The sequence below is a fragment of the Palaemon carinicauda genome, chromosome 2 (genome assembly GCF_036898095.1).
Source record: "Palaemon carinicauda isolate YSFRI2023 chromosome 2, ASM3689809v2, whole genome shotgun sequence".
Classification (NCBI taxonomy): domain Eukaryota; kingdom Metazoa; phylum Arthropoda; class Malacostraca; order Decapoda; family Palaemonidae; genus Palaemon; species Palaemon carinicauda.
Window position 1 is genome coordinate 88503468 of NC_090726.1, and position 22201 is coordinate 88525668.

At 41.7% G+C, this 22201-nt stretch overlaps 1 protein-coding gene across 21 annotated transcripts in view; it reads right to left on the minus strand.

Moving 5' to 3' along the window:
* LOC137625896 (zinc finger CCCH domain-containing protein 18-like) overlaps positions 1–22201 on the minus strand; it is a 384898-nt gene that overhangs the window by 33316 nt on the left and 329381 nt on the right. For all 21 annotated transcript variants that reach the window (XM_068356883.1, XM_068356874.1, XM_068357032.1 and 18 more), the window contains one exon: positions 8232–8308. In XM_068356883.1, the coding sequence (XP_068212984.1) occupies positions 8232–8308 (77 nt within the window). The remainder of the gene's footprint in view (positions 1–8231; positions 8309–22201) is intronic.

Below are 22201 nucleotides of genomic sequence, written 5' to 3' on the forward strand. Positions count from 1 at the left end.
CTGGGTAGGGGAAGGTGAAGGAGAACCTCTCTCCGAAGGCGCTGAGGGCGACGTTCGCAGCGAGGAAAGGCCCACCTTCTTGGTAGATCTTTTGGGCGCCTTCTTCTTCTTCTTGGCGAACAAGGACCACTGAAGTTCTGGCCAGGACTCGCACTCCGGGCACGTGGAGGAAGGAGAGCACTTATTCCCCCGACGTTTCAAATAATGTGAACCGAACACAGATTTACTCCTCTAAAAGGTTGTGTCCTTAATGCTTTGCAACGATCTATTCTGCTTGAAGGTCACCAAAGTTGTTACAGTTTGAACTTCAAGCGTCTTGGCCTTTATAAAAACTTGCAGTCTGCCTTACTGCAAAGTGCATGAGCCTCTTAATTAAGAGCCTGATGAAGAATGAAAGAGCACTCTTCGACATCTGTAACGAGGACTTCTAGACTGAGCACCAAAGAGCTTCCGACTAGCCTTGCAACTCTTTCGTTCAGTTCAGATATAACTTCAGGGCTCTTACTGAGCACAGGACTCTCTCTAACTCCTCGCCAGCCACATCCGAAAAGTTCGGAATCTCAAAAGCCTTGGGTCAAGGTTGAGAAGGGTGTTCGTTCTTGGCGAGAAAGCCTAACTGCAATGAGCAGATAGCTTTGTGATCTCGAAAAAACCAATCATTTACGCTAAAAGCATGAATCCCACTGACTCTGTGAGCTGTCGCCAGACTGACCAAAAATAAAGTCTTCATCGTGAGGTCCTTAAATGAAGCTGAATGCAAGGGCTCAAACCTGTCACTCATAATGAACTTCAGGACAATATTCAGATTCTAAACTGGTGAATCTTGGAGCTGTTGCTTTGATGTTTCAAACGATTTGAGAAGTTTCTGTAGGTCTTAAACATTAGCAAGGTCCAAGTCTTTGTGCCATGAATACGGTTGCTAACATACTCTTGTATCCTATGATGGTAGAGGATGATAAAATTGCATTTCCTTCGAAGATGTAACAGGAAGTCAGCAATCTGAGTTACAGAAGTACTGGGCGAGGAAAGAGAGTTGACTCTGCACCCCTCTCTAACCAACCTCGTACCTAGATTGTTAAACCTTGATGGAAGAAGTACTCCTTGCTCCTGCAATAGCTCTAGTTGCTTCCTTCGAAAAAACCTCTAGTTCTTGTGAGTTTTTCGATAATCTGAAGACAGTTAGATGAAGAGCTTGGAGATTTAGATGGTACCTTCCAAGTGGGGTTGTTTGAGTAAATCCACTCTTAATGAAAGACTTCTTTGAGTGTCTACCATCAATTGCAGTACCTCTGTGAACCACTCTCTGAGGACCAAAAGAGGGCCACTAGAATCAATCCCTTCCTTTCGTGTGACAAACTTTTGCATCACTTTGTAATGAATTGAACAGTGGAAATGCGTACAAGTCCATGTCACGAGCTGTTTGACGCTCGGGGTCGCATTCTGCTTGATGGTTGACATCGCGTCCCGATAGATGCTCGACGTCACGTCTTGCTGGACGTCATGTTCCACTGGAAGCTCGACGTCCCGTTAGGTGGACGTTCGACGTCACGTCTGTCTGTTTGACTCCTTGGGTTAAAATGGCTAAAATACGACATTTAACTAGGGAGTTGTAAAGACGTTCGTCATCAAGAATATCTCGACTAGTAGCCTCACTACGCTTGGTGTCCAGGTGTGAAGTTACCTGACACTCAGGGTCCAGGCCTGCTACTCTCTTGTTGTTCGCAGGCTGATAAACTAGCATGAGTGAAGAAAGCTTCTGTTGCATATCTAGCAGCATAATAAAAATAGGATCAACCTGTTGTGGTACAGGAGACATCACGTCTACCACAAGCTCTCTTTCTACACCGTTTAAAAAACACGCAGTGTGTCCAGAAGACGATAACCAGTTTAACGGTGGAGAAGGAGCATGAACCAATGTCATGCTAGGCTCGGACAACTGTCCTGCAACTGGGTGAGTCGGACATTATTTGACAGTTGCCGACGACCTTAAAGGATGTTTGGTAGGAGAGTTTTCTTCGGTAGAAAGAAAAAACGCTCAGGACTACTCCAAAGACTATGACTAGAAGCTTGCGGTGTCATGATAGGACGCTGATTGACCATGTCCACCTTCCTCTTCATTGGTCTGGAAGTTGACGCCAGCCTCGTCTGGGCGCTGCGTCATCCGAAGATGACGAAGAAACTTTTACCTCACCTTTCCTATGATGAAGGTAAGCGTCCTGGGAAGCGTCAATAGGTATGCTCGAGGAGGCGTCTGCTCGGGAGCTAAAGCCTCTCGTTTCCTTTGTCGTTCGACATTCCTTTTCCCAGGGTATAGGGAGCCTGTAAGAAGTTATAAGGTCGACATTCCTTGGAAGAGGTCTAAGGATAAGAAAAAACGACAGGTCCTAACAGACGCACCCTCTATTTGAGGGGTGGTACTCAGACCGAAACAAAGAGCCCAAAACTGGACAACTTCCTCCTATACACGAACCTTTAGGTATTGCTTGAAATTCGGATGGATGAGGATGTGGAAGTATGCATCCTGGAGGTCTAAAGAGACCATCCAGTGGACCTTTCCTACTGCTGTAAGGACTGATTTCGATGTCTCCATGGAGAACTTTGTCTTGTCTTCTGAACAAAGGCGTTGAGAGCAGTGACATTCAGGACCGGACAATAGCCTCCCTCTCCAAAAAGAGACATTTGATGTTGCATAGCCTGTCTCTTAGGCTCCTCTCTGTATTTGGCAGAGAGGTCTATCGGAGTAACTAATAAAGGAGGTTTCACTAGGAAAAAGATTTCGCATCCATCCTTTAGTAATAGCACGGACCAAAGGTCTGCTCCTCTCCTCTCCCAGGCTCGCTAGAAGAAGTTAATCTGGCTCCTACTGTAGTCTGTGCGGTTTAGAGAAAACGTATGCAGAAACTTTCTTGCTGATTTAGACACCAAAACCTGTGTCTTTGACCAACTCTTGAGGGAGAAGAGAGGAAGAAAAAAAGGGGTGGTGCAAAGTTATCCTGCTTCATTGCTTGCAAACAGGTCCTCGACCTTAACGTGGCTAGACCTCCACCTTTGCTATCCTGGCATACCTGATAAGGAAGCTGGCTTCATAGGTTTTTATGCCTCATTGCATCCAGTCTCCCATCATCCTCAAGCTCTATTAGATGATCGAGAATTTTTCTATGTACAATGAGAAAAATGTGGAAGTAAAGCGCAAGGTACGTGAGGCAAAGAGGGCAGCTGACCTGAGGTGGGATCAGGGATTGGGTCAGTCATATGAAGAGAATAAGAAGTTTTGGAAAGAAGTGAAGAGAGTAAGGAAGGCTGGCTCAATAATTGAAGAGACTGTGAAAGATGGAAATGGAAGGTTGTTAAAAGGAGAGGAGGCAAGGAAAAGGTGGGCGGAATATTTAGAAAGTTTACTGAATGTTGAGGATAATAGGGAGGCAGATATAATTGCTGCTGCAGGTGTTGAGGTGCCGGTGATGGGAGATGAGAATGAGAGAGATTACAATAGAGGAAGTGAAGAGAGCACTAGATGAAATGAGAGTAGGAAAAGCATCTGGTATGGATGGTGTGAGAGCTGAGATGTTGAAGGAAGGGGGTGTGAATGTACTTGAATGGTTGGTGAGGTTGTTTAATATGTGTTTTGTGTTGTCAATGGTACCAGTAGATTGGGTTTGTGCATGTATTGTACCACAATATAAGGGTAAGGGAAATGTGCATGAGTGTTGTAATTCAAGAGGTATTAGTTGTTGAGTGTAGTTGGAAAAGTGTATGGTAGAGTAATGATTAATAGGATTAAGGATAAAACAGAGAATGCAATCTTAGAAGTACAGGGTGGTTTTAGAAGAGGTAGGGGTTGTATGAATCAGATTTTTACAGTTAGGCAGATATGCGAGAAATATTTAGCAAAAGGTAAGGAGGTGTATGTTGCGTTTATGGATCTGGAGAAAGCGTATGATAGAGTTGATAGGGAAGCAATGTGGAATGTGATGAGGTTATATGGAGTTGGTGGAAGGTTGTTGCAAGCAGTGAAATGTTTCTACAAAGGTAGTAAAGCATGTGTTAGAATAGGAAATGAAGTGAGTGATTGGTTTCCGGTGAGAGTGGGGGTGAGACAGGGATGTGTGATGTCGCCGTGGTTGTTTAACTTGTATGTTGATGGAGTGGTGAGAGAGGTGAATGCTCGAGTGCTTGGATGAGGATTAAAACTGGTAGACGAGAATGACCATGAATGGGAGGTAAATCAGTTGTTGTTTGCGGATGATACTGTACTGGTTGCAGACACAGAAGAGAAGCTTGACTGACTAGTGACAGAATTTGGAAGGGTGTGTGAGAGAAGGAAGTTGAGAGTTAATGTAGGTAAGAGTAAGGTTATGAGATGTACGAGAAGGGAAGGTGGTGCAAGGTTGAATGTCATGTTGAATGGAGAGTTACTTGAGGAGGTGGATCAGTTCAAGTACTTGGGGTCTGTTGTTGCAGCAAATGGTTGATTGGAAGCAGATGTACGTCAGAGAGTGAATGAAGGTTGCAAAGTGTTGGGGGCAATTAAGGGTGTAGTAAAAATAGAGGGTTGGGCATGAATGTAAAGAGAGTTCTACATGAGAAAGTGATTGTACCAACTGTGATGTATGGATCGGAGTTGTGGGGAATGAAAGTGACAGAGAGACAGAAATTGAATGTGTTTGAGATGAAGTGTCTAAGGAGTATGGCTGGTGTATCTTGAGTAGATAGGGTTAGGAACGAAGTGGTGAGGGTGAGAACGGGTGTAAGAATTGAGTTAGCAGCTAGAGTGGATATGAATGTGTTGAGGTGGTTTGGCCATGTTGAGAGAATGGAAAATGGCTGTCTGCTAAAGAAGGTGATAAATGCAAGAGTTGATGGGAGTAGTACAAGAGGAAGGCCAAGTTTTGGGTGGATGGATGGAGTGAAGAAAGCTCTGGGTGATAGGAGAATAGATGTGAGAGAGGCAAGAGAGCGTGCTAGAAATAGGAATTAATGGCGAGCAATTGTGATGCAGTTCCGGTAGGCCCTGCTGCTTCCTCCGGTGCCTTAGATGACCGAGGAGGTAGCAGCAGTAGGGGGATTCAGCATTATGAAGCTTCATCTGTGGTGGATAACAGGGGAGGGTGGGCTGTGGCACCTTAGCAGTACCAGCTGAACTCGGTTGAGTCCCTTGTCAGGCTGGGAGGAACGTAGAGAGTAGAGGTCCCCTTTTTGTTTTGTTTCATTTGTTGATGTTGGCTACCCCCCCAAATTGGGGGAAGTGCCTTGGTATATGTATGTACAACGACTTCTCTCACAAGCCGGTTGTACTGCAGCATTTGTTGCGCAGGGTTTTGACGGAGGATCAGACTCAAGACCCCAAAGACCTACGTCCACAAGCACACAGCAAAAAAGGTACACTGCCTTCTCTCACAAAAGCACTAATGCACTTCCTGATGCTCCAGCTGAAAGTGTTGCTGCACCAACATCTGCAGTTAGGCTCTTTATGCTGCATTGAGGACGTGCTATTGCACTGCCCCACCAGCACCATCTTAGTAAACAGAGACTCCTTCGACGCCTTCCTTAGCGAAAACTCTGAAGGCGGGACGAGGAGCAGCAGGCACAAAATAAATTGGAAACTCTTCAGAAAAAACTCTCATGAGTTTCTTAAAGTCAACTGAAGGGAGAAGGATCTTAGGAACTTCTCCAAAGAGAATTCCACTAAAAGATAAATAGGAGAAAAGAAATTGTCAATCCCTTCCTCCTACAAGTCTCTAACAGAGGTAGAGATATGTTATTTTCATAATAAAATAAATTTTTGAATATACTTACCCGCTGGTTATATAAGAATTGCTAGCGTCCCTGACGCCTCGGCAGGAAATACTTTGTTTCTTTATACTATCTTGAACAGCTAAGTCATTATTATGAAACAAAATTGTTATGTCCATACTGAATGAATAAATACTCAAAATGTTTTTTGCCCTTCAATGGATTTTGGTTCGCATTCTGCGTGAAAATTTCAAAGTATTAATAACCACTTTTGTATTTTCCAGTTAATTTTAAACCACACATGGAGATGACACAACACCTCCCCATATATAGGGTTTTCATTGCCAAAACCCTTTTCTGACTACCATGTACTGCTGAATAGTGAAAAAGCAAATTTAAGTAAAACTATTTTTGGTACCCAGAGTTGTTAACCCTTTCGCTGCGGATATTCAAATAGGATGTTGCACAGCTCTGTGCACATTTTCACTAAAAATTCAAAATGCTCAAAATTTAATGAAACTAAGTTTTTTGTGTTCTATAACCTTTCTGTTTTTAGGATTTAACAATATTTTCACCTGAGTTTATCTCTTTATGCCTTAAATTCTTCGATAAAAAGGTAAAAATTAAGAAAAATCACAAAAATTCCTGTCCAAAGATGATTTTATCAATTACACTAATAATCCTTCACCCTATTTATAATTGACTCATACATTTATTTTCCACATTAGTGATGCTTTTGGTACACTTTATGGGTATTATATGTCTCAAAACATGGAATGATACAAAGAGGGGGCTTTTCAACAATTTGATCACAAAAATAACTAGTTTGCTTTCTTTTACATTCGCCTTTACCTTTCATCAAGCAATTCTTTGGCAAGATAGAGCATATAATACATTGGGGTTTGTGGTTTTTGTCAACATATTGAGCTGGAAAATGCCTCTCAGTTAGTCTAGATTCCATTGCATTTGAAAATCTACCCTTTCTTTGAATTTTGCTCCGCTTATACCCTTCTAACGTAGTGTTAATATTTTTCCCCTGAATTTATTTTTTTATCCAATTTAGCAGTGGGATTCTGAATGTTGTAGCATATGTTTGAGTCTACTAATGCTGCTTCAATGATAAAATGCCAATTTGGTTGGTACCATTTCTGACTCTTTCTTTTATAAGCATATGTTGAGCATAGCTGATCAAAATTATCAACTTCCCTCATACACTTATTGTATTCTACATGAACACATGGCTTGTCTATTTCTGTCACTTTTTTTTTTTTTATGACGTTTCACTTTATATGTAACTACTGTTTCTTCTAAAGATACTTGGCGAGAAGTAGAGGCCATATCACACATATAAAAGAAAAGAAATAAAAATAATTCTTTAACCCAGAGTTAAAGGGAAAAATTAAAAGGACAAAGTCAGCTGACTGATAAAAGCAGAACAATATCAAATGTTTTGCTAATAGTATAATAATACCATAATTTACAATTATGTATGAAATTTATGATACTATGAAACAAGCATTTATTGACAAATTATATTAACAACTAGGATCACTAAGTTATGCTGTTAAAAAATAAAACGACCGATAGGCAACTAACAGACTGAACGTCAACTGACGAATGTAAACAAAGCTTCGGATTTAGGACACGGAAATTCTTTTCACGTGAATGTGCTTGTTATTTGACATTATTCATTTAATTAAGTTAATTTCTATATTGATTTTGAACACCCAATACCATGAAATACGTTTTTATTTGTGTAGTTGTCATGGCAACTGTTGAGCTCTAATGTAAACAAACTTTTACTTATGCTAAACGAACTTTGGAAAGCATGATATTACGATAATTCTATGAATAATATTGATTTATATTGAAAAAAACATGCATATATATCATAATTTCATGTTGACACAACGTAAATATAACAAGAAAATTACCAAAATCATAGAGTAAATGGGAGAAGAAAGACGAGAGCTTCAGAGTGGGTAGTTCATAAAATCGGCAACAGATGGCAGCATGTAGAAGCCAGATAAATCGTCAACAAAAGGCGCTAAGCTTAAAATTTCTAACGCGATGTGGAGTAAAGTTGTTCTCCGCAGTGAAAGGTTATGAATCTGACTAAACTAAAATCGTTCTCCGCAGTGAAAGGATTAATGATGGTTCTGTTTAAAACAACATGGTTAAGGTTTTTATAACAAGAAGTTATTTTGGTCATAAATATTTCAACATTTTCAAAGTAGGAACATGTGTAATGTATTTTATTGTGCCAAAGTGAGATAGGAGACGACAAATTAATTACACATTTGCAACGGACTGTTGATGAGACATGCAGAAAATAAAGTTTTAATTTTTCCTTACCCCGTATCAAATTTAGTCCCTTTAAATAGCTAAGAGGCTTAGCATATACATATGAGAGAGAGAGAGAGAGAGAGAGAGAGAGAGAGAGAGAGAGAGAGAGAGAGAGAGAGAGAGAGAGAGAGAGAGAGTGTGTGTTTTTTTACCTTAGCTGGAGGAGCTTCTGGAGGAGGAGTCTCTGGCTTTCTTTTGCCAATTTTTCCACCTGTATCAGATTCACCACCTGCAAATAAAATATATATTTTTTTAAATAACTGAAATATGAGTAGAAAATTGTGGCAAGATGAAAACAACATTTCAATAATATCAGAGCCCATCAAATTTGAATTATTTTTCAATGCAGACCACTGCACTTTATGTTTCATAAACAAAAACCTCAATTTCATACAAGTCATAATGGCAGATAAACTCTTACTTATGGAAAAGTATCTTCAAACTATGCTACATGAGGCTTCTCCCTATAACTTGTGTATGCCATTTGGAGGAGTTGATAGATAGGTGATCAGAGTAAAAATATAGGACTTGTATGCTGTACAGAAGGTCATCGGGGGACGAATGAGATCTGTTTTCACGATGGGTAGGATATCCTTTTTCATTGTAAGTCTGATTTATATACAGTATATAACATACTGTACATGCATACAAACAACCATACATACTGTATCACATACTTTAAAAGAGAAAACAACCCTTTAACATTCATAAATTACTGTACCCTATACAGTTGTGTACCTTCATAATGCAGTACTAATAGACAATAAGAAATACTGAACATATAACTATTCCTTACCTTTATTCCTGTGGTTGGCCTACACACTGTAAGGGGCATTGCAAGTAGTGGAGAGACAGGCTTACTGTATTCGGAGAAGGATGTGGAAGATACCGGAAAAGCTGGAGAATCAGGATGAGATGATAGTGATGCTGGAAGAAGTGTTGGAGAAGCTGGAGGTAGAGGGTTGAGGTTTAAGGACAGGTCTCTCTATGAAATTCAGGTGCAGGCTTCTCTACCTTTTTAAAGTAGATACACAGGTTTGTCTGTCAGGATTGCATCCATTTCTCTTCCAGATCTCCTTGTAACATCTCACAGCATCTATGACCCTCCCTGGACACCTTTATAAACCTTTTCATGCTGGGATCCTATTCCTCAAACTTTTCCATCGCTCTGTCTAGTAATTCTCCCAAGGCCTTGCCTGTAAATTTCTTGGGATCTTGGACCAGGATGTCTTCCTCTTCTACAATCACCTGGCTCTCAAGCTCAATGAGATCCTCAGCATACAATTCTCCATGAGATGTGAGTAGCTCAGTGACATCATCAGCACTTAACTCAAGATCTAGCTGCTTATTTAGGTAACAACCTTCTTGGTGACAGTCTCAACTGTCTCCTCAAAGCCAAAGAAATCATTGACACACTAGGGGTAATGCTTCTTCCAGGCACCGTTTATGTTGGTTTACTTCGCCTCATCCTAAGCTTCAGCTATGTTCTTGATGGCATCTCGGATATTGATGGACTTCCAGAACATCTTGCATCTTGAGGGTCATGTCGTTCTCCTTCTATGTTGCCTCTAAAGCCATGGCAATTGTCCTTCGGAGGTAGTAGGACTTGAAAATAATTACCTCTTGGTTCATAGATTGTAACAGGAAAGTAATGATAGGTGGCAAGTAAACTGCCTTGATATTAGGATGTTATTGGCAAGTAAACTGCCCTGAGATTGGGATGGACGTCTGCTAAGTTGGCAGGGTGACCAGGGGCATTGTCCAACAATGTGCAAAATAAATGATTAGTCTTGTACAAAATAGCATGTCTGTGTTAAAGAGGTTTAAGCACTAAACACGAACCTGAATTGCCAGTCTTTTTCTAAATCAGAGACAACAATTTTTTAATCTATCCATAACTAAGTTATAAAGCTGAGGTGCGTAAACTGTTGGAAGTAGCCACTTTTTCCGAATTGGTAGAATAGGAGACTTTTGAACACACCTCCAGCAATTTATTAGGGTATATCTCTACAACAAGGTTATGCAAAGATTGAAAAGACGATACTTCCTCACTTTCATCGTCTGTCTCCGAGATTTCTTCTTCCCCATTTTCCAGTCTTGCAAGAGAAACCGTGTGAAAATCAGCTAATTTCTAGGTTTGTTTACTACTGTATATAAAAAGAGGGTAATTACGAAGATGAGTAAACTCGTTTTGGTTTTGTATGTACTAGTGCTTACATCAACACTGGTAATGTTATTGTGAGACAAGCTTGCAAGCAAATGGTGTATACTGTTGTTTGAAACCTGATGAAAATTATCAACTTCATTTGAAACTTTGTTCACCCCTTCAGAGTTTAAAGGATTTATGCAATATGCCACACCATCAATGTAAGTAATATGGACTGACGAAAAGTGCTTACTTTAGCAAGTGGAGGTATATTAGGATCAAGGCAAGCCCCTCGGTCTTTTGCCTCACAATTTAGTTGTCTTATTGAGCGATTGGAATTGTGATTTTGCAAGGCTTTAGCAGCAGAAGGAACTACAGCATATAAAGATTTCGAGGCTCTGTGTGAGGTTTTCAAATCTGTAGAACGCAGCATACTTTCAGAGCCCTTACTGAATGGAATGGTATTGATATCAGGTAAAATTTGGCAATGGGGTGAGAACCAAAATTACCATTACTAAGGGAGGATTCACTGGACTTGTTTAGTCTACCAAAGGAAACAAGTGATATCAACAGCTTATAAAGCTCATCACTATAAAAAGATGGATGAAGTTGTGAGTTGTCTAATGGTGGAGGCATGTCATTATTGTTGTCATCCCTTCTAAAATCAACTAGCCCAGTCTTCCCAAGCTTCTCCCCTGAACTAACAGCAAGTTTCCTATTGAGCTTAAGAGTTATTCTAAACATGCTATTCTATGAGTGGTACCAAGAGTGAAATGCACTCTTTACAATGATTATTTAAATCATAGCGGTGCCCACGACATGATACACAAATGAAATGTGGATCAAGATACTCCAGAAATAATTTACTGTGCACATTCCAGGCAATAACTTTTAACTAAATCAGGGTATAACATCTTTATACACAGAATCTAACAATCAGGAGTGTGTACAATTGTGGCCGATCGATGGAGATCTCTGAAGACAAAGAGTATCTGAAGTAGCTTCTTACCACTTACTGCTAGAAGGTTCCATTTCTTTGTTAAAGGCATTTCTTTGTCAAAGCAAAAGAAAATGGGAATATTTTCATGGGTAGGTGTCAATCAGACCAAGCTTCTGGAGAAAATACATTATGAACTTCAGGGGAGATTCATAAAAATAAATCAAGATACAACAGTTTCAAAAAATAACAAATTTGAAAATGATTTGTATTTTTCCTAACATACAAACCTGGAGCTATTTATTAGGGTATTACTTTCGGCGCAGCTTAAAGACGAGCCATGATAATTTTAGCGAGGGATAACTACCCCATCCGCTAGTTAGCGGGTGGGGGGAGGGGTAGACTGGCTACCCTGCTCACTCACACTTCTCGGCTGAGTAACCACATTGCTTTATGGCAGGACTTCTCGGGGGACAGGGTGGCGGGCCAATTTGTATAAATAGCTCCAGGTTTGTATGTTAGGAAAAATACAAATTATTTCCAAATTTGTTATTTGTTCTGACACAGATACAAACCTTCACTCTTTATTAGGGTGACTTACTCTTAGGAGGGAAGAAGTCCTCACCTACTGGCCTTGGTCATGACCCGGGGTCCTCTTTATTTCGATCTGTGATCGATAGTGGAAGGGACCCTACCCTCGCTAAAATCAAGTGCCGATATGAGATAATGCACTGATAGCGGCCTGCAGAAGCTTGTGTGTGAGTGGAACTAACAGTGTGGCTTGTCTTTAACATAGGAACTCGAGTACAGAACCTATTGTTCTTAAAGACTTACCCAATACCCTCCCTCTAAAAGGTATTGGGGACGTAACAAAGTACTCTTCTATACTTAGGAGGCACAAGGGAAATGGGTCTTACCTGCAGCGAGGTGAGGTCAGCTATGCTGAGGCTTGTGGAGCTGTTTTCCCCAGAGGGGAGAAGGTGAAAGGAAGAAAGGAGCCAGGCATTCTTACTCATTCACCCCGGACTAATCCGGGTAGCCTCAGCCCTCAACCCTCTGCTACTTGTCCATCAAGGAGCCTGAGGTGTTTAGACCATTTGTTGTGCGACCACCACAGGACGAATGGAAAAGGTCTCCATGTTCTTGTGGGTTACGTCTTTGTAGGTAGTGGGCCGTGAAGGTCGATTGACGCTTCCACAAGCCCACTTAAAGTATCAGCACCACAGAGTAGTTTCTTGAACGCCAGGGATGTAGCAACGCCAGTGACGTTACGAGCTCTGGATCTTAGGATGGAGGAGAGTCTAGATTAAGAGTAACCTCAATTGCCTTCAGATCCCAGGGGGGAAGGAAATCCTTGAGGTCCTGCTCTTGACCTTCCCCGTGCTAGACAACAGTGCCGACACACGGGGGCGAGTTGGTATCGTTCTTTTAAGGTAACCCCACAGATTCCTCACTGGGTAAACCCCAGTTGATGGGTTTCCGGTTACCGAACGAAGACTCTTTAATCGAAATGGGCTGCACCTACAGTACAGCACACTCGGATTTGAGTTTTGGCAATCCACTCAGGGACACCGCTGAGTATTACTTCTCCCCGTCTCCTAGGGTAGGAGACATCAGAGGTTGGATCATACAACACACTAACTCTCTTGGTCAAAAGCCGAAGTGAGTAAAAAGGACGTCTTCAGTGTAAGGAAGTGATCTGATGCTGGACCTAAGGTTCGTAGAGAGGGGCCTTCAGAGACTGAAGGACCCGAACCGCATTCCCAGGAGGAGGGTGAGATCCGACGGGGGACAAGTTATCTCACACTTGCATAAGTAAAGGTATCGATGGGAGAGAATCCCCTTCCACGACATCAGTCACAAAGGTCCGAACACTTCGCCTGGAAGACCGACGCTGAAAAGTGTCTGAGGAGCCTCGACATCTTTTCCTTAACCTATTGCAAAGGCCTCTCTCAGAGGGGTGGTGTAGGATCGTCCCAGGCGAGAAGTTGAAGCAAAGCTACAGCTTAGGAAAGTGTTAGCATGTGGCTTCTTGGAAGATCGTGCCGTGGAGGAGATCCCTCGAAATTCCGTCAGGAGCTGTAGAAGGTCCGGGAACCATTCTGCGGGTTGCCATAGCGAAGCTATTGGAGCTCCGTCAGGGGCTGCAGAAGGTCCGGGAACCATTCTGCGGGATGCCATAGCGAAGCTATTGGAGTCATTGATAAGATCCTGCGTATCCTGACTTGGCTGAGGACTTTTTCACCAGACCGAATGGGGGGGGGGGGGAAATACAAGGCACACCTCTAGGCCGTCCCACCGATCTTGGAATACATCTTGATTGAGGGCCTGGGGAACGGTCGAGTGGGAGCCTGAAGATCAGGGACGCTGCGAGCATAACCACAGTCGGGGACCCCACAAAGTTAAGACTTAGTTGGATACAAGATGATTCCAAGACACTAGGAGCCCACTATCTGGGTAGTTTTGCAAGCACATTCCTATACCAGGAATGACACGAGTAGATGGTTGCAACTAGTTGTCCTCTGTCCATCTGAGGCTTCGTACTGCTGGATGGTTCTCTAAAAGAGGTGAATGCTGGTACATTTCTGAATCGGCCAACAGACGAGGATGGAATGGTATGGTAAATGCCCCACCCCCCTCTCGATTTTGATGCATTATAGAGAGCATCAGGTCCAGAGGGAAGACGAGAAGACAGGCCTCTGCAAAAGCTCTCGTCTGCCACCCATCATCCGCGGATTGTCCAGCGGTGAGGGGGGGGGGTGCATAGCAATACACACACCTCGAGATGATGTCGAGACGTGTAACTAATTGCACGTTCTTGCAACGAAGAGGAACAGCCTGTTCTCCCTCCAACTGCCACTAATCCTTAAGTGTGGTTGGCCGAATAAGACCGATACCAAACAGTAAACCAGTTAATCAGTACAGCTTATGTTATAATAGCGAATCTCCATAGAGATCGCTTTCCGGACAAGAGACTGTAAAGTAATCACCGAACGCATCCAACCAAACCCAAGAGGGGATTGAGACGTATCTTTAATCTATTGTTGGGTGGGTAAAGAGCATAAGTCTACTACGGCGTAGTAACACCGAACTGTGCGCATGACAAGTATACATGCGTAGTTTGACTTAAAGGTCATGTCCGGAACTCAGCTGGAGAACGTTGGAAATGTTCGTAACGGAGGTTTCTCCTTCTTAGGACAAAAAACTTTCATATTTTTTCGTCTCCGATCGGTAAACTAGCATTTATATTAAATGTTCCCTACTAGGGAACAGAAATGCTTATGAGAAGTTTCCAGCCAAAGCCTTTGTAGGAGACTAAGACTTCCGATCGGGGAAAAGAAAATGCCTATAAGGAGGCAGAACGTACAGTAAATGCCGTATATCTGGCTACAGAAAAGTAGCCAAGTAATGTACTGAATAACCTGGTTTTAGTAAGGGATATAAATATACACTTACATAGAACGGAGTTCTAATTGGAAGATGTATATAGCCCTTGTTGGCAGAAAGATCGCTTGCACACATATATGTACTTGTCCATTTGCGCTAGCGCATGCGTATTCTCTGCCTCCAGGAAACGTTTGCAACGAATCCGGTTGCGGGAATAATGTATATGCGACGAATCGCAACATTATTGCCGAAAGAATTTTGATCGTTGACTAACTGTAATATTTTCTTGAATGAGAGCGAACATGTTCTCAAACAAAATATACAGTTATAGAAGCGATCATTTCCCCTTTGGTTTACCCCTCCTCTTTATGTGAGGGGCTAGCCAGTATTCATTACACAGAAACGGATGTCTGTTTACCTGTGGGCGGGGTTTGAAATGTTCGTAACGTAATGAAAAGATGCCCACGCTGTTGCTATCGTTCTTTAACGTCAGCTAACAATGTTCCTTTGGGACTAATTGTTCGAAACAATAACCCTGTAAGGATAGAATAAAAAGTCACGAAAGACTATCGTGTAAAACGGCAAGTCGTTATACCCAGGGTACAACGACGGGGGAGGCTGCCTCCATCAAACGGTAGAACCGAGTTTAAGACAATAACCTTGCGGTTTTGTCTTGGCTAGAGTGCATGCTTTGCAATCATGAGGTTTTAACACCCATTGAAGTTTTGTAAAAACTTCTCAGGAATGAGTCTCCCGAAAAAGGGTGAAGTCTCGTATGTGGGGGTTTGCTTCAAGAGGGCCAGACATAATTGCCATCGACCGCTTACCCAAAGGGGTTGCCATCGAACGCTTTCTCGCTAGGCCTGCCAGGGGAAATGAAATGCAATGTAAAGAATTTTTCATTCCCCACTCATTTCCATCTGCTAACCAAACCACTCGAAGTGGGAAGGTGGAAGAAAGATGACGGTGGTTCGTTCGAAAACGAAAGGATCGGGGCTGGCAAAACCAGACTAGCTGATTTAGTGATCAGCTGGGAGTGTAGAGTGACGTATCAAGTCACACCTTTGGAAGACCCATCCTGTAGAGGGGGGGGGGTCGACCATAGAGTTTTCAGAAAACTCTGGATTGCGGAAACAGAGAGACTCGGATGAGAACCTAGGGGTTCAGAATCTATTTGTGAATTCCTTTCTCACGACCTTAAGGGATGTTGTCCCGAGAACCCGCAGGAACTCTGTCTCTGATTCCTGATGGAATTTCCAGGAATCGTGTTACATGACCAGGACCCCAAAGGAACTGTGTCATAGTTACCTGTAGAGATTCATAAACCCTTAGGCAACAGGCATCCCTCTGTCATCAGAGTAAAACTCTTGATGACGATGGGCGCACGCGAACAATTCACGGGCCGAGAGTTCAAAAACTCTTGTCATGAGAGTAAACCTCCTGTGCACTCGTTAATACTTTGCGCAACGAGAGTCCGAAAACTCTGTCATAAAGTATGGCTATGATCACGAGAACCCAAAGGTTCAGCGTGAACTGCGTTGTGAGACCCCGAAGGGTCATAAGAGTTGTTCGTGCACCTCAACCGATTGGGTGCGCCTCATTGTTCGTGCGCGCGCCAATACGGTCGTGCGCTCCAATCCCATCATGTGCGTTCCTATCCGATCGTGTGCGCCAATATGGTCGTGCACGCGCACCAATATGGTGTGTGCGCACCAATATGGTCGTGCGCTTTTGCACCGAACAGTTGGTAGGTGGAAGGGAGCTCTTGCGTGCGCCCTACCCGATTGCGCGCACCTTTTTTGCGCTTGTGGAGCGTATGAGGTTGTTTGCGCACCTGGCATGCATAAGGTTGCTCGCGTGCATGGTGCGCCACAGGATGTTTGAGCGCATGGCGAGCAACAGGATGTTCACGAATATGGCACACCATAGGATGAACCCGCGCGCCATGATCGCCATTTGCTTGCGTGCGCCAAGACGGTCGTACGCGCCAATTTGGTCATGCGCGCCAACTTGGTCGTGCGCGCGAGAGCTCTCACTGCTATGCTCACCCGAAGATACACGATAGCTTGTGTTGTGTGAGCGCGAACGATCAACACAACGAGAGTTTGAAAACTCTGTCATAACAAGAATGACTATGGTCACGAGAACCCGAAAGTTCAGCGTGAACTGTGTTGCGTGAACCCGAAGGGTCAGCGCAACGAGAAACAGAAGTTTCCCTGTCACTAAACACCGAAGTGTCGGAGTGACTAAAGTTACGCGAGTCCTAGGGTTATACGTAACTAATGTTACGAGACCCCGAAGGGTCAGCGTAACGAGAAACTGCAGTTTCCCGGTCACAACACACTGGAGTGTTAAAGTGACTAAAGTTATGAGAGCCCAAGGGTTCAGCATAACTAATGTTACGAGACCCCGAAGGGTCAGCGCAACGAGAAACAGAAGTTTCCCTGTCAAAAAACACCAAAGTGTCAGAGTGACTAAAGTTAAGAGACCCCAAGGGTTCTGCATAACTAATGTTACGAGACCCCGCAGGATCAGCGTAACGAGAGGAACCGAGGTTCCTCTGTCACGAGACCCCGAAAGGTCAGCGTGATTGATGGCACAAGTTCCCGAAGGCTAAACGTTACCATCGTTACGAGAGCCCGAAGGTTCAGCGTAACTGAAACCCGAAGGTTTCGAGCAGAGTCCCGAAGGACTCCTACTGTCATGAGAACCTGCAGGATCAACATGACGAGAGCCCGAAGGCTCAACGATCACGCCAGCCCAAAGGGTGATCGAACGAGACTCCGAAGGATCAAGGAGAACCAGCAGGTTCAAGATAACACCTCCGCATAAAAGTTTTGTTTTCCCGAAGGAGAATGCCACTTAAGAGAAGGCTCTCGCTCCGCCCCTAAAGGAGAACCAAAAGCGTAACGGGGGACCGCCGATGCCCAGAGGCGGTCTTCTCTCTTGGACGAGAGACTCGTTCCCCCGAAGGGATAACCTGCTTAGGAGAAAGCTCTTCCACCACCCCTGGTGGATCAGCAAGCTCCTACAAGTTATTTCTCGCGAACGAGAGGGAAGTTCTCCTGAAGGAGATCGCCTAAGACAAGCTTTCTCCCAGCTCCATGGGAATAAAGCGTAGGCGTAAAAAATCTCTCTCGCGAACGAGGGGGAAGTCCTCCCGAAGGAGGACATCACCAAAGACAAGCTTTCTCCAGCTCTATGGGAAAAAAGCGTAGGCTTAATAATCTCTCTCTCGCGAACGAGAGTGAAGTCCTCCCAAGGAAGGACATCGCCTAAAACAAGCTTTCTAAGAAACTTTCTCTCGCGAACGAGAGAGAAGTCCTCCCGAAGGAGGATATCCCCGAAGGAGGATATCGCCTAAGGCAAGCTTTCTCCCAGCTCTTTCGGTGGCGTTTAAGAACGCTTGGGAGCCATTGTACAGTAGGGGTTAAACAGAAAGTTCAACAAAAAGTTCAACTTAAAACAGTCACGCACAGCACAGATTAAAGTTCACAGTAACGTAGCAGCATCTACCCGGCGAGAGAGCGGCAAACCAAGTGGCCGCGAAAAGATGCTGCGGGTTGGAGAAGCGGTCAAAACACCAATCACAGGCTAGATTTCAAAACTTGGGATCTGATTCGTCATCTATCAGCACTTGAACCAATCACAGTCTGTATTACATGCTACGTAGTAGTTACCAATTCAAATCCAAAGTACTACGTATACAGCTTTACGTACGCTATTTTACGCTTGTTTTGTTGTAGGATATGTACGCTTATTCGAGATGTGATTTTTGCAACAAAGAATATTATTGGATGCAGTACTACGTACGTATACATACAAAAGATTCATTGAAAAGATGCACATCCATTAAATTTGTAGTAGTAGCCATCAGCAGCCTTACACCATTCAAATACGGTATGACTGCATCTGATTTGCGTTTCATGTTCGATTTAATTTTACTACGTACTGTATACTGAATTATCGTATGATCACATTCTCTTTTCGTGTTTTATTTCTTTCTGTACTGAATTATATGTCATATGTAATGCAATGAACCATCAGTAAGAGCAGATATTACTAATTACAGTATTAATGGAATTAACGAAATACGTATTTGGGGTCTTCATATATCGCGGTATTTTCGAAATTTCCGGAAAATCCGCGATATATGTATATACATGCGTTATGAAAAAAATCCGCGAAGTGGTGAATCCTCGATAGTCGAACCGCGAAGTAGCGAGGGCTCACTGTACATGTATCTAACAACATATATTTCCATTTATACATATATATGTAAGATAAATGAAAACACACAAGAAAAAAAAAAAATAAAAAAAAAAATGAAGGCAAGTCTTTGCGGGAGAGAAGGGCAGCATGTCCGTCCTCTACCGAACCAAAAAGTAAAGCGGTTACTCAGCCGAGAGGTGTGAGTGAGCGGGGCAGCCAGTCTACCCCACCCCCCACACTCTAACTAGCGGATGGGGTAGTTATCCCTCACTAAAATTATCATGGCTCGTCTTTCAGCTGCGCCGAAAGTACTACCCTAATAAATAGCGAAGGTTTGTATCTGTGTCGGAACAATCTAATTTTACTGGCAAACCCAGAAGGAATCTAAAATTTTCTAGTGGTGGAATCAAACTAAGGCAGTATACAAAACCATTCAAAAATATTTTTTCCCAAATACAGATAGACATTGCTTAATGTCTATTTGAATGTCCATCTGGATTAATGTCTGGAGTAAAAGGTTCATAATGGGAAATCAAGTCTGCATACTAACAGCTAGTACCGGCTTCAAACTGGACTAATTAGTAGCATTGCCAATAAAAAAGATACTACACTGCACTGTCCTATGTACTATACAGTATTACAGTCCTGTACTGAACTTTACTTACCACATTTTACTATCTAATTTTAAAAGATTTGGATATTAATTCCACATATTTGTACTTTCCTGGATTTTCTATAAATTATGTGAATTTCTTTAAGTTAAAAAAAGATCAGTCTTTAGTATTATATGTATAAAAGTTTAAGCACCAGACTCGGCTACACACTGGAGACTCGTTAGAGATTCTGAAAGATTCAGACACTTCATTGTTGGCAATATCTCTGACTCTGTTTTAATCAAATTTTCATTTGAAAATATCCTTTGTGAAATATCTAATACTTTTGAAATACACCTAAACTAAAGATAGTGAGCATCAATCTCGATGCAAAAGAGAAAGTGATAATTCTACGGGAAAGTGGAAAAATATGAATGTGATCGCAAGTGATTTTAGAATGTTTCATAGGCTTCTACAGAGTAAGATATGGGAAAATTAATGGAGAGAGCACCAAATTCCGTAAATCACTTTTGTCTCAGCACCTTGAAAACTACAGCCAAGATTTTCAGTTTGTTAAATTAAAAATTTGAATATGAAACTTCTTATAATTCATGTGCCACTATGCAAATTAGTCTGACATTTTATAAAAAGTAATAAGAATTAATGGACTGCATTTACATAGTGTATCTCTAGTTACTATCATTAAAACTAAATTTCTTTACATTATACATTACGGAGCCCAGCCGGTATGCCAATATATGCGACGAAAAACACAAAATCCTGAAAAAATTCACAGAACTTCGTCTGGCAATGGAGAATGCGTATATGAAATATTTTGTTAAAATTCCTCTTACTTTCATAGTTACAGGATACAGTAATTATTAAAGTAACTCGATAAGCCAAAAACATTGATCCCCACAAGAAAATGCAGTATTTCTTATCGTAAATTTTGATAATTATTACATTTTAAAATTAAAATAACTGTGAGCACTAGCATCTGTATAGATTCCATGAGTCATAAGACAAAGTATTACACCCTTAGGCATTCAGTGCTAACAAACCTCAGGGAGAGTACATGTTTGAGTTTGACCTAAAACATCATTCTTTTTATGTCTGTTTTTCTTGGTTTCAGTAAGAATTTCATCATGCCAAAGAGAAAAAGATAATTTCAACATCTCACTAACATAAGGAGAGAGTGTGTGTGTGTGTGTGTCCTGGAGACTAAAGAAGCAAGATATTGAGCAAAGGGATATTCATTTAAGGTTAAATTTTGATAAATAACATTGTTTTGGTTTATTAATATCCAAAGAACAAAATTCATAATAATCATGATTTATTAATACTGTCCTTGTAAAAATACAAAGGAAAACTCGGAATGCCCGTATCTCAAAAATATACTTCTTGACCTTCAAATTCTATCTTCACCCTTAGTTTTAAAGATATAGCATTGAGATTTGGTATAAAACTTAGAAAGAAATTATAAAACAATCAAATAGAGCCCTTTTTCCAATTTTTGTTTCATTTTTTCTTTAATTTTTTCTCCTGATTTATAGGGTTTATATTTTTACCATGATGAAAAAATTTATATCTAGCAAAAAAATTACTTTAGAAAAAGAAAATGTTTTTGGCGGTCTACATCAGGTCTATATAGGGTAGTAATCCCGGGTCTTAATTATAATTATCAGATATAAAATTTGAAAAACACTCATTTTAAGGATAAATTGCCCTGGTGTAGCAAAACCAAAGGTCAGACGCAAAAATCCTATGGAGTTTAGACACATCCAAAGTCACCTTATTAATTGGTATGAATGTCAAAGTCCTGTCTTTAAAAAATGGCACTAACCGGCTGGCCCCTTTAATCTGTTTTCATATTCCATATCTTCTTTGATTCAAGAGCTGAAAGTGATATTTAAATAAAAAAAGGTAAAGTAGTGTTTTCTGCAGGTTAGTGTTATGCAAAAGATGAACTTTATCATATATTTTTTTACTAAACATGACTTCTTATATGTGCTATGAAATAATATTTGTTCATGTTTCATGAAAGATATGAATAACTATTGTTGTGTACTGCACTATGTATTTTAACATCATGGTTCAATAGTCACAACATTATATAATATAAAGTAGGCTAGGTGTGAAACATCCCAATTACTTAATTAGTCAGAGAAGCCTAAACTGACTAGGGTCATGTCTAAGCATAGTCCAAACCCATCATCGTGACAAATTTGTTAAATAATTTGTATTTTTCCGAGCATACAAACTTGGAGCTATTTATAGGGGTATTACTTTTGGCTAAGCTGAAAGACGAGCCAAGATCATTTTCAGTGAGGGATAACTACCCCAACCGCTAGTTAGCGAGTGGGGGTATCACAGCTATCCCGCTCACTCACACAACAGGCCTGAGTAACCACTTTTGCTTTCTGGTAGGAATTCTTGGGGGACAGTGTGGTGGGCCAATTTGTATAAATAGCTCCAGGTTTGTATGCTAGATAAAGTATAAATTATTCAACAAATATGTCATATGTTTCTGCACAAATACAAACTTCACTACTGTATTTATAGGGGCGACACTCTTAGGAGGGAGGAAGTCCTCACCCACTGGCCTTGGTTTGACGCGGGGTTCTCTCTTCCTCAATGAAAGGAAGAGTGAAGAGAACCCTACACTTGCTAAAAATGAAGTGCTGCAATTAGTGTATGAACACTTAGCACCCTGCAGAAGCATATGTGTTCGTGCGGCTAGCAATGTGGCTTGTCTCTAACGTAGGAACTCGATCTAAGGAGTTCTATCTAGAATTATTCAACATCCTTACTCACAGAGGTATTGGCGATGCAACAAAGAATTATATC